A 13,216-nucleotide genomic window follows, 5' to 3' on the forward strand; every position below is an offset into this window, starting at 1 on the left:
CTTTGATACTTCTTTTCCATAAAACCTCTCCATCCTGCTCTTCAATCCTGTTGTGCACAGAGGAAAAACCCAAAACTCCATTTTTTCCCCTCTCCCCTTCACTTCACCTCCTCTTTTCCTGCAGGCTTTGGGGTATCCAGGTTTGGATGTAGATTAGGCAGAGCACCCTGGAAGCTCAGCTCAAGGTGGCATTGAAGCAGTGTTAGAACCACCATGGATTTTCCCAAGGTTTGGTGTGAGGAGCTGCATCTTGGGAGGGGCTGGGATTTTGTGCTTTTCTGGTTTTTTTTTCTTTTTTTGCCTTTTGGGCCACCTCAGAGAAAAAGCTGGAAACCAAACCAACAGAAGGGGATTCCTAAATTCCTTTCCAGACCTTCAGAGGAGGCCCAAATCCACGTGGAGCTGAGAAAAGGGATGCGAGGAGAATGGGAATAATTGAGCCTCAGGACTCTGCACTTCATTCTTTTAATGTGTTTGGAGGTGCAGGAAATGTCAAATCCCAAAGGAATTCTGTGTCTATAATATCAAGTGCAACCTCTTTAAAGCCAAGTCCTCAGAGCAGGGTTTTCCCAAGGGTAAATCCAGATGTGACATGGGAAAGCCTCAGTGAGGATTTCCAGCCTTGACTCCACAGCTTTTGGAAAAGTTTAGTAACCAAACAATATCAAATTCCTATCAGATTTGTATAAAATGTGGTGTTTATATCTGGGACCATTCGGTTCCCTGGGTGGGAAAGTCCTTCAAGTAGCAAAGCTGAGCCGTTTTTGAGAATTCCAAGTGTTGTGTCCGTAAGATTTTTAATACAACATTTAAATAATTAATATTTAATTGAGACAATATAAAGTGGACTTGTTAGAGTGGCAGAAATGTTTTTTCACCTGGAAGTGTGTTGGATAATCAACATTCCTTATGTCAGAATTAATTGGTCTTCCTTCTTTTCCCTTTTTTTCTTTCTAGATTGTGGATAATTGGGGAGAATATTTGGGATAAAGAAGTGAAATGCACGAGGGAAGCTTCATGTTCCCAAGGGAATGCTTTAGGCATGTGCAGCTTCTGAACTGCACAAGTAAGTCAGGCTCCCACAGAAACCTTCCAAACCTGGAAGGGACAGGGCAGAAAATTCCAAGAGTGGTGTGGGAAGTGTTTTCTCCCAGGTCTGGACACCACTGAAGTTGAAATGACTTAAAAATATTCCTTGTTCCTCTCTTGTTCCCAGCCCAGGTCTAAGTTGGTGTTCCCTGAGTGGCTGCAGCTCCCTGGATGTGGAGGGAGGTCTCTGCTGGAGAGTGGAAGAAATGTCCCTGCTGGCTGCTGTGTGCCTGGTGGGCAGAGAACTCTGGCCTTGGCAGGATGGGTTTGTGAGCATTTAATCAATCCCACCTCCTTTTCATGAGGTGTTTTAATGAGCCATCAGCAGGGACCACTTTTAGCCGGCTTTAGTTAAGTTTCTTTTTCACAGATTTATTGCTGTTTTGATCATGAAATCACCAAAACCTTACATTTGCTAAATTAACCCTGAAAAGCTTCAATGAACAAATCCTGAGGGAATTGGGGATTGAATATCTGGGATCTTATGGCCCTTCAAGAACGTGGTAGGTTGACTCCCTGATTTTGGTGCCAAGGGAAACTCCCAAGTTAAGAATAATAAAAATATGAACCAGTTCTCATGAAACTCAGCTTTCCAAACCTTTATTTAGGATCAAAATAGATTGGAATGCCTTTGGCAGAAAAGCACCTGTGAAGCCAAGCAGACTTAAAATGCCTGTAAGAACATTACAGAAAATCATCATGTTTATATATATACACATCTAGAGATAGATATAAAATAGATATTTTGTAGCAGTTGCAGGTAAACTGTCAGGGTTGGGTTTTGAAATGGTTTTTTAACTATAAAGCATTCTATAATTATGCATGTGATTTTTAACATTTAATATACAAGACTAAATCTCTTGCTGGTTTTAGAGTATTGCATTAAAAGTCTATGTGGTTTCTCTTCTTTCCCTGTTCCAGGAGAGTTCTTAGGAAACTTCTGTTATCTGTAAGAAAGCTGTAACATCAGTGCTTTTATCTAAACTTGATGTATTGTTATCTGTATTATTGTTTATATGCATTGTTTTAGACAGAACTAGGAGAAAATTGAAGAATGGAAGAGAAAATTGAAGGAAAAGGATGTAGAGAAGGGCGGAGAAAGAATGTAGAGAACCTAATTTAGGATTGAAATCCATCAGTGTGTTGGTTCAGGCTCCTGGCAGGAAGAGGTTGGTGAGGAACTTTCACGTAAGCAGTAGTGTAGGTTTGCAGAGGGGTTTGACAGCACCTCTCCCATGGACTGTTCGTGTTAGCAGAGGATTAAAGATCTCAGTCACGTGAAAGAGAACACTGTTTTGTACAGTTTGTTGCCAGCATCCAAGTGTGTCTTGGCCTGCAGAAGGTGCTGCAGCATTTCATGGCTCTGCATCACTTGGTGACAAGACAGGAAAGCGAGTCCTGCGTGCGCAGAGATCCATCAGTTGGTGTTGACTGCAGGTGTTCCATGGGTTTGTCCCAGCCAGACAACGGTGTGGGGGACACTCTGCACCCCAGCCAGAGCAGGGAGGGCTGAGAGGGACGGGGGGTTCTCCCCAGCCTGCTGGGAGCAGTGTGACACGAGGCAGGTGCCTGCAAAGGTACGTTGTACTCATGGAGATGGGCCCATGATGTCGGTTTGCCGTGTACCTGAGACCCCTGGCACGTGTCTGTATCTCATTTTGTAAAGGGTGAGTGTTGCACAGAACAATACCTCAATACTGAGTTCTAATTTGGGATGTTGTGTGCTGTGGGTTTTGGGGGACCCTTCTGTGTTTTGGGTGGTTCACACTGGAAAGTTTCGGGTATAGGTGATTCTAATCTGCTGGGGTTTGTGCTGCTTGTCCCACTACAAGCTCTGAGCAAAGGAAGGACATGGCAGCTCTCACTGAGTTGGCATTCTTGGCCTCAGCAGTTGTGGAAGCAGCAGGCAGGTTTCTTGCCTTGTGGTGTTAAGGCTGATATCCAGTGCTAAAGAAAATTCCTCTCTTTTCATATGCCAGTGGCACTGAAGGAGAGGGAAGGACTGGGGCAGAGTACTAGGAAACTCGGAATTTCAGGCGTGACTCAAAAGAAAGCTCAGAGTGCAAAAAGGGAAATCTGTGCCCAAACCTTGAGGCAGGTTTGCTGTCTGTTCTCATGCAATTGTTTCTTCTGAAAATTAGACCATTTTATTCATTGTGCTGTGCAAAACACTTCTCACTTCTCATAATGCCAGGAAACAGATGATACTAAAACTTGAAGGAATTTAGATGTGTAAAAACAAGCTGTTCTTTCTTCTGCAGTGCGAGGTGTTTGATGTTAGGGAATCCTGAAGAGCAAGGAAAAGGTTATAGTTGTGTTCATCTCTCTTTATTTATTACCCCCTTTTTTTTTGAAACAGAGAAGTAACTGGGAAGGTTACAGGAAATAAAGCTGGATGTAATAAATCCCTGAATCTTAATAACCAAAGAGGCTTAATGGAGAAGTTAATGCTCCTATGAGGGGATTATTTTTGAACTCAGAGGAAGTACACACTGCAGAACCATAAAATGCCACCTGCAGGAGCCTCAGTCAGATTGGACTTTTTGTCACTTCCTCACGTTGTTTTTCTTATTTTTAATCTCAAGGGCTGACACTGTCATCCTTCCCTGTGGTCTTGGCCTTCCCAGCACAGCATTGGGTGGATCCTTCTGTCTCTGCTGGAGGTGCAGCTTCACAGACGAGGAGTGGATTCACTGCTGGGGAAGGGGAGGCCAAAGCTGCTGTGTGTGAACTGGCAGAGGGACTGGCCTGATTTAAACAACTGAACACAGCAGAGTCACAAAGTGACTCTGCTGCTCTCCAAGCTCCTGCCAGGATTGTGGACACAGGTGGAAATTAAGGGAAGGTGACCCAGATCGAGCTATTCGTTGGTGAAATTGTTTGTTAGGGAAAGAATGTAAGAATCTTGGGCTGAATGGGTTTTTTCCCATGAAATGCCAAAAGCAATGTTGGAAAACTTACTGATTCTATTGGCAATGGCTATACACTCTTGCACTTACCCTATTACTTTTCCTTTCAAGTAACTGGAAATTCAGAGACTGTTCAAATGGAATTGTTGCCTGTCCATGGTGTTTTCTTGGCTGTTTTTCAAAACAAAAATACTTGGTCAGTAATAGTTAAAAACTCCTGAAATGCATTTGTTTGTGACCAATGAAAATGCCAAGAAACACCACCAGGAGAAGGTGATGCATTAATTCTTGCATGGAGATGAACCTCCATAGTGGGGATGAACCTCCATAGTTATCCATAGTGGGGAAACTTCTCTGCCCCTTCAGAGCACAGGCATGGGACTGAGTTTGGGTTGATTTGACCCAAGGCAGCCCAGGCTTTCCCTGCCTGTGGGCCAGGTTCAGGGCCAGCTCTGTGTCCTGGCTGCCCACACACACCTTGACGTGCTGTGTGCGCTGCAGGAACCGTCAGGAAATGTTCCTGCTTTTCTCATGCCCCTCTTGCTCAGTCTCAAAGTCACCGTAGGATTTCCAAAGAACCTGCAACAGAGAAGCCTCTCATCATGTTCATTCAGAGCACAGTGAGATACTGGGAGGGGAAGAGAAAGGATAAAGGTGAAATTTCCCTGAGAGAAGGTTGGGAGATCAGGGTGTTCACAGGTGGCACAGGCTGGGATTAGGGCTGAGCAGGACCCAACCTGGTGCACATCATCCATCAGCTTTCACCTCATGTTTTATCAGGGGGTTTATGGCCCTACCAAGAGGCAGATGTTGAGTCCCAGGCCGAACCATGGCAGTAAATGGTTCTGTTTGAGCTGGTGGTTTATTTACATTACATGTTCATCAGCCATACTCTCTAATAAGTCCTGGGGTTTGTTCCTGATTTTCTTGCAGCCTTATATCCAACTTTCCACCACTTTTCTTCTGTCTCTCTGGTGTGTCTTTTGTGTTCCTTTCTTGTCCTGTGTGTTCCCCATCCCATTCCCTTTCACTACTTCACTCTCTCGTTCTTGTTTTTCTTTAAGTAAATAGTCAATATTTATTTAATAAATATTGCTCAATCTCTCTCCCTATTGTCTCTCCTTTTTGTCTGTCTCCCTCCCTGCCCGCATTTTCTTCCTCTCCTTGTTCCTTTGCCCTGCACCGTGACTGTATTTCTTTGTCCCTCTCACTGTCCTTTTGCCTGTACCTGTCTGGATCTGCTGCTCAGTCCCTCACTGCACTCTTCTCTTTATAACCCTCTGTCCTGCTGCCCGTCCCTCTCTTTCTCCATCCCTCTGCTGTGCCTTGCCCATCTTCCCCCCACACCCACCTGCCGTGGTCATTTCCTCTCTCTGTCCTTGTTTCCCTCTTTGTGTCCCTCTGTCCTTCCTGTGTGATTACCACTCTGTCTTTATTTTATATATACTGGCAAGTAATACTAATTTATATATTAATTCATTTCGAAACAAACCCTCTCTAACTACTATATTATATACAGGAATATAAGAAACTCTGAATATAGATCTGTAGGGTTTGAAAATAATGACATAACGTTTTTACATACGAATGAAACAAAAAAGCGCCTGAAAACGTAAGAAAATACGATGGGGGTGAAGGAAAAGAAACCAGCTCTGTCCCCGCTTTTTTCTCGGACCCAAACGTGTGGCAGCCCTTGGCTGAGCTCTGCGGCGGTGCTGCCACCGGGTGACAGACACCGGCACTGCCGGCCCAGCGCCCTGGCCCTGCCTGCTGTCCCCCGCTGGGTGACACGAGACACCGGCGGCCTCCGTGCCTGGGGAAGCGTGCGAAGGGCAAGAAGCGGGGCCGAGCGGGGCGATGTCCGCAAACAGAGCGGAGGGGTGAAGGAGGGTCAGGAGCGCAAGCGGGCCCGGCCGTGGCTGAGCGGCGCCGTGGCGATGGAAGGAGCGGCCGCCGTGCGGGCGGTGCCTGAGGAGAACGGCAGCGGAGGGGGCGGCCCGGCGGGGCCCGTGAGGGGAGCGGAATGGAGCTGCCCCTCTGCCACTCTCAAGATGGCGGCCCGGAAAGGAAGTCGCAGTTCGCCACTCTCAAGATGGTGGAAGAGGCAAAAATCACGTGACAGGACGCTCCAGATGGCGGGTCGGGGTTGAGCCACACTCGAAATGGCGGACGCGGCTGGACCGCGACAAAAGCGTCCCCGTCGCTGCCTGCTGCCGCTCGCGCGGCTCCCGCCCAGCCCCCGCGCCGTTGACACCACCAGCCGTGTCCCCACATCGGGAAACGCCGCGAAAAATCGCGCTGAGGGCGCAGCATCGGGGGCGGGGTCGCGGGGGCGCTTCGGGCAGCTGATTGGACAGACACACTTGTGAGGTCCGGGGGCCTTAATGGTACCATACCAAAAATGGAGGCCTAGCCGGAAATGACTTCCGCCAGCACCCAAGATGGCGACGAATTGGGAAGTCACGTGATGCCACACCAAAGATGGCGGTTCGGTACGTAGCTTATTTGTCCTTCCAAAGATGGCGGCATCAAGCACATGCGCGTTGGGTAGGAATGAAAATGGCGGCCCGAAGGACCCCGAACCATCTCTTTGGCTGCCTGAACGTGACCCCAACCCCGACGCGGACCCAGCGCTCTCAGCGCGATTTCCCGCGGCGTTTCCCGGTGTGGGGACACGGGCGGTGGGGTCAGCGGCGCCGGGGCCGGGCGGGAGCCGCGCGCGGGGCGGCAGGCAGCGGCGGGGACGCCTCTGTCGCGGTCGCGCCGCGCCGCACGTGATAAAAGCCCCCGGCGCCACCCAGTGCCGGGTTGGGCTCTTCGCTGGCCGCCCGGCGCCTCTCCCCGCTTTCCCCCCGGCCCGGGGAAATGCAGGAAAACACAAAACCATCGAGGAATTACAGTCACCGGAGCTGCCCGGGCCATCCCCCTGCCCGAAGGGCGGCTTCTGCCCGGAGCCGGGAGCACCCAGCAGGACGCAGCTCCTTTTTTCCAGGAGGTGAGAGGTGGGGGCCGGAGGTGGAGGCAGGGTTTGCCAGGCGTGGGGAGCAGGGAGGATTCCAGCTCCCAGCAGCTCTCTGCGAGCGCTGGATGGACTCTGGGCTGAGGAGGTGGGAGTTGTGGGTCGTGTCCATGTCGCCGGGAGCTCCTGAAGTGGCAGCTCGCAGCAGTGTGTCTGTGCGTGGAACCAGCTCTAATGCTGGCAGCCAAATTAAATTTATATCAGATTTGTATCAAACGTGGTGTTTATATCTGGGACCGCTCAGTTCCCTGGGTGTGAAAGTCTTTGAAGTAGCAAAGCTGAGCCGTTCTGGAGCATTCCAAGTGTTGTGTCCTGGGCCTGTCAGGATTAGCTATAAAGAACGCAGCCAAGCCCCCGAACCCTCCCTGGATGTTTGAAACACTTCCACAGACAGCCAAGCCAATAATGATTCCAGAGCAAAAATTAGAGGTGCTTGCTTATGATCCGTGGGGAATTTCCTCTGGAATTATCAGTCAGAGAGTGTATCGAAGCAGAGCCCATCTTTTGGCTTTTTCTGGTCTGTAATCTCCTCTCTGGCTTAACAGAGTTTTGTGTGCTCCCACGTGTTTTCAGGTTGAAATTTGGGGTGGTTTTGTTTCTTTAGGGCTTGGGGTTTTTTCCCAAGTGAATCAGCTCTCCCATAAATACTCCATGTTGTTCTACACGGCTGCTTTGGTTATGGGCCAGAGAGAGAGAAGGGAAATGGGTTTTTATGATCTTGACATTTTGCCAGTGGTATTTGAGGTGAACTGTGGCAGAATGGAGGAGCAAACACTTGAGATTAATTTACTGCAAGAATTAACTAGCAGCAATCAGCTGAGCTGTGGTGAGAAACCTCTCCAGTTTGTGCTTCCATTCAGCTCCTTCTCCTGTCCTGGGCTCCTGGCACTACTGCCATGGGAGACAGGCTCCCCACTCCCAGCGAAGCATTTGAAATGCCACAGATTAAACATTCACGTGGAGTGGGAGGTGGGAAATAACTGCTGGCAGCAGGGTGACCCAGCGAACTGGCACTTCCCTGGGACTTGGCAGCCACGTGGGGAGGAGCGTGGCAGGGCTTCACCACGGAGTCCCAGCTCTGCCAGGGAGATCAGCTGCTGCTTCCGATCCTGAGCAGGCACAGATTATCCATATTTGCTTCTCAAAGAAAAGGCTGGAGCTTGGTGTCCTGCATTAAGGTTGTTTACGATCTCTGGGGTTTCCTTATTCATAACTGCCCAGGAAGGAGCTTGTAGGATGTGTTGGCTGGACAAGTTTGGTCACAACTGACAGAATTCCTGCTGCCTCGCTACCCTCCTGGCCTCTTGTATTTCACTGAGCAGAGCTGGCAGCACTGGGAACATCTTTGTGCTCCTGCTTTTCATCCCCTTCTTAATCCAGAGGGTCTGGCAGGGGAGAAAGAGAGGAGCCAGGAATATTGGGACAATGGGGGACTTCAGTTACTGTCAAGCAGAGACTTCCCAGGCCTGGATCTGAAAAGACCCAGGCGCTGCAACCCTCTGGCTGCTCCGTCCCATCCTGGACTTGATGCTTCCAGTTGTGGTTTAGCAGCTTGTCCCAGAAGACCTGCACAAGCCTGACACAAGGTTTGTCCTGGGTTCTGAGGAACCTGGAATTCACACCTTTGTCCCTTGGCAGTGTTTTCTTTGGCTCAAGTTTCCCTCGAAGCACTCGCTGCTGGGATACATTGGGAAAGGCCCTGTCCTTGCATGGGATGGAAACTCCTCCATGTCTTACCAAGGATTTAAAAGCCCGTTGGGTTTTCTGGAAGTAGTCGATGAACTCGGCCTCGCTCGGGGGTCTTGCTCGGAGGGTCAGCATTCCCTCTGCCCGGAGAAGGGGCAGAGAAGGACACGGCCCGTTAGTGAGAGCATCCCTTTGGGAAGGTTCCATCTGCCTGCCGTGCAGAAGGCACAGCAGAAGTGGGTGTTGGCACCAGAACTACCGAGAATCAGGGCTTCAGGGCAAGGCAAACTCCCTGTGTGTGCCCGAGGCTCCGTGTGCTCTACCAGAGGTGCCCCCGGAGCAGCGGCACCTCCCGAGCTGCTGTGCTCTGATCCGTGGCTGTGCCCGGCCTCGATCCGGCCTTGCTGGGCCGGGAGCTGAGGTGTCCCCCCCACCTTCATCCGTGCCCCTCTGCGCTCCCCATTTGTTCCAGCACTGCCCCTGCTGGCCCTTTCTTCTTGTTCTGCCTCCCCTTCTTCCCTTGGCTGAGCTGTCGGAATGCCTCTGCAGCCGTCTGGAGCCAGGCGATGAACACTGGGATGTCATCTGGGGTGCAGTTCTCTACCAACTTCAAGCGGCAGGTTTGTTACAGAGCCCGGACAGTCTGCCTCCTGAAACACAGAAATGGGGCCGCACACGCCTGAGTTTCTGAGCTCTGGGGTAAAATGACGGGTACAAAGGGGGATATGTGGTAGGCGGTTCAGGAAGGCTGTACCTTCCTAGTACCTCAGCCAATGGGGAAAGGAAGAGGGCAACAAGAGGGAGTTTAGGATAAAAGGAGGCTGCGCCCTCCTAAACCTCGAGAGAGAAAACCCCAGGAGTGAGTGTCCCAGTGGTTTCTCTCCCTTTATTCGAATAAAGTTTCAGGCATCCTCTGTCTCCTTTATGGACGCTGGCTTCTCATAGCGTGATTTTCCATACAGGAGGAAACAAAAAGAAAAAGGAGGGAAGGACAAAAGGAAAAGGGGGAAAAAAGAACAAAGGCCACTAAAGCAAGGTCCGCGCAGCCTGAGGGCCGAGCTCCCACAGCCCGGTCCCGTCCCATTCCCAGTGCTGCTTCCCGCTCCTGCCGTGCCCGCGCGCGCTCCCGAGCAGGGCCGCGAGGGGCATTAAACAAAGGGCTGGAATTGGGCACCGTGAGGGGACCCGGGCAGGGAACGCGGGGAGCTCCAGACCGCGGGCAGGGGGCGCTGCTGGCTCCGGCAGGGCCCCGCTAAAGCTGGAACCCTGGAATGCCGGAATGGTTTGGGGCGGAAGGGACCTTAAAAACTCATCCCGCTCCATCCCCTGCCACGGGCAGGGACACCTTCCACTGGCCCAGGTTGCTCCAAGCCCCATCCAGCCTGGCCTTGGACACTGCCAGGGATCCAAGGGCAGCCACAGCTTCCCTGGGCACCCTGTGCCAGGGCCTCCCCCCCCTCACAGGGAAGTATTCCTTGCTAATATCCAACCTAAACTCTTTTCCTTCAAAACAACATGAATCTACAAACTTCTTTGCTAAATTCGTACTTGTGCTCTGTGAGAAAAAAACCCAGAACAATTCAAAAATACTAACAAGTGTCTTTTTCCCTCCCTCCATCCCTCTCTCCCTCCCTCCCTCCCAGCAGTGTGGCATAAATGCCAGTGATGGGAAGAGGCTGGAAGAAGCTGGATTTCACATGGTGAAGGCCATGGCTTATGCACCAGAGAAGGAGCTGCTGAACATTAAAGTCATCAGTGAAACCAAAGCTGACAAAATCCCAGTAAGGGTGTTCTGGAGCTTTAACCCAGGATATTCTACAGGTTTATTTCTGCTGGCTGAAAGTGTTGTGGTGAATTTGGAAGGTCTCCAAAGGGCAGTAAAGGTGATTGGAGGTGTGACCTGACTTGTGATGGGAAAAGGCAGAATGTACCAGGACTGAACTGAAGGAAAGGATTTCCCTAAAACACACAAAAGGGATGTTGGAGCTTTTACTTGGAGCAGAATTTCCGTTCTGTGCAGAGGTACCAACCCATGCAAGGTCTGTGAAATGTGCATGGAATGATGCAGGCGCCTCTCCACAAGGCAGGAAATATTAATTACTGGGGGGTTAACGAATGGTGTGAACTCTCCTGGCACTGCTCAGTTGGGTTTTCCCGCAGGCTGATGCAGCTGAACTGGTTCCCATGGGCTTCACCACAACCACAGAATTCCACCAGCGGCAGTCAGAGATCATCCAGATCCCCCGTGGCTCCAAAGAGCTGGATAAGCTGCTTCAAGGTCAGCATTTTATTATTTCTCTTTCCTGCTTAGGCTCAGTTTTTGGGGTGGGGTTTTCCCATGAGTGTGATCTTTGCATGGAACCATGTAAGGCAAGTCTTGGTTGGATGAAAGACCTCTAGGACTGCTCTTGAATAATTGCTTTTATTTTAAAAGCTGCAGAAATAGTTTTTAATCCTTTTAGTTGTGATGCAAGACCCAGAGCTTTCAGTTTTTGGATGTTTCTGGTTTATTTAAGTCCGTGCCATGTTTAATGAAAACAAAACCAGGCATCACCATCTCCTCATTCCTCTGGTAATCCAAAAATGAAAGCAAGCAATTTCAACTCTTCAGCATCTTCAGAAACACACCTGGACTTCTTATCCACAATACAAACAAACCTCAGGATGACAAGCAGTTTTCCCTCTTAGTTTTGAAACTTTTAGCCAAATTCAGTGTTTAAATTTTGTATTATATATATATATATAAATGTAATATTTTATATGTGGGTTAGATACATAGATATCAGTTTGTAGCATGTGACCTTTTAATTTTTATTAATAATTGTTATTTTCCTTCCAGGAGGAATAGAAACAGGGTCCCTAACGGGGTTATTCGGGGAATTCTGTACTGGGAAGACGCAGCTGTGTCACTGCCTGGCAGTCACTGGTCAGGTGGGGGGTTCACCTCATTACAATCCAATATTCAGACCCCACAGCCTTGGGATATTTGCTAATTTGGGCACTTTCTTTGACTATCTAAGTGTTTACTACTGTCTAGAGGTTACCATTCCCTAAAATATTAGTGGCTTGGACTTAATTTGATCATTTAGTTAACTCCCTAAACTTCCCAGCTCAAAGCTGAGCACCTGTCATCTTTTGTAGAATCATGGAATCCTGGAATGGTTTGGGTGGGAAGGGACATTAAAGCCCATCCAGTTCCATGGGCAGGGACACCTTCCACTATCCCAGCTTGCTCCAAGCCCTGTCCAGCCTGGCCTTGGACACTGCCAGGGATCCAGGGGCAACCACAGCCTCTCTGGGCAACCTGTGCCAGGGCTTCAACACCCTCACAGGGAACAATTTCTTCCCAATATCCCACCTATCCCTGCCCTGTGTCAGTGGGAAGCTATTCCCCCTTGTCCTGGCACTCCAGGGTGACGGGCACTACAAAGGGAAGGTGTCAGAGATGGGGGAACAGGCATCTTTCCTCTTGCTTTTCCCAGCTAAATGGGACTTCAGTCACAATAGCTTGGGATATTATTTGCTGTATGACCTCTGTGAGGGCATGTGGCAATATCTGCTGTATTTATGGATACTTTATTCCCTGTTCATTCCTTTCCTTCTTCTTTAGCTCCCCACAGACCCTGGGGGCGGGCAGCGAGGGAGAAGCCACATCCATGGACACAGAGGGGATCTTCTGTCCAGAGTGGCTCCTGGCTGTGGCTGAAAGGTCTGTGAGAGGAATAGTTTGACTCACGACTCAGCTGGAAACTATTTTCCACAGGTCCTGGAGGTTGATTTGGCAGGTGTTCCCTGTAGTGGGTTGACCCTGAGTTGATGGACAGTCTTTTAGACTGATGACGCTTCTCACAATTTACATATTTAAACTGCGCGGAAAGGCGGGAATTGCCTTTTGTCCCAGCTCGCCTGCCAGAAGGTGGGGGGGCCTTGGAGCCTCCGAGCCACTGGGCCAGGACCCCTGCCCCCCCCTTCCCCAACGCCACGGCACGGACCCTGGGTTGCTGGGGGGGCACTGTCCCAGAGCCGCAGGCAGCTCAAACCAGCCAGGGACTGCCACGCGGCTGAACCCATCTGCTGCGGCTCCCTGGGAACAGGCGGGTCCCTCTCCTCTCCATGCAGAGCCAACGGGAGCCAGCAGAGCCTCCTGTCTGCAGCCAGCACACTCCGTGCTGAACTGAAGGAGACAACACGCAGCCAGCAGCACAGAGGGAGCGAGGCTTTCCCCACCGTAAAGCCCGAACAAGAACACTCTTCAACATGGCGGCTTCAGAGTCAGAGAGAAGGAGAAGGTGAGTCACGTGAGACCCAGCTGGAAATGGCGACGGGAGAAAAGAGGGTGGTGCCGCGAGTCTCACGCGTAGCTTAAAAACCTTCTTGCATGCCGTGGTAAGAAACTGTAATATCACACACAAACTGTCTCTTTAATCCATCTGAAGTACATGGGGGGATGGAGAATCCTCGTGTGGCCTGTGAAGATTGTGAAGAGTGCCTATGCCAGGCTATATAGAAGCAG

General features: G+C 50.1%; 1 protein-coding gene across 1 annotated transcript; it reads left to right on the plus strand.

Annotated features, from left to right (window-relative positions):
* The first annotated feature begins 6,160 nt into the window (after positions 1–6,160).
* Positions 6,161–12,870, plus strand: LOC125324602. Its single transcript, XM_048300659.1, is given in 7 exon segments — positions 6,161–6,363; positions 6,440–6,490; positions 6,630–6,993; positions 10,864–10,981; positions 11,543–11,634; positions 12,314–12,337; positions 12,339–12,870. Coding segments are annotated over 7 exon segments (948 nt in total). The 3' UTR covers positions 12,435–12,870.
* Positions 12,871–13,216: the final 346 nt, after the last annotated feature.

This window comes from Corvus hawaiiensis, chromosome 4 (assembly GCF_020740725.1).
Source record: "Corvus hawaiiensis isolate bCorHaw1 chromosome 4, bCorHaw1.pri.cur, whole genome shotgun sequence".
NCBI classification, from domain to species: Eukaryota; Metazoa; Chordata; class Aves; order Passeriformes; family Corvidae; genus Corvus; species Corvus hawaiiensis.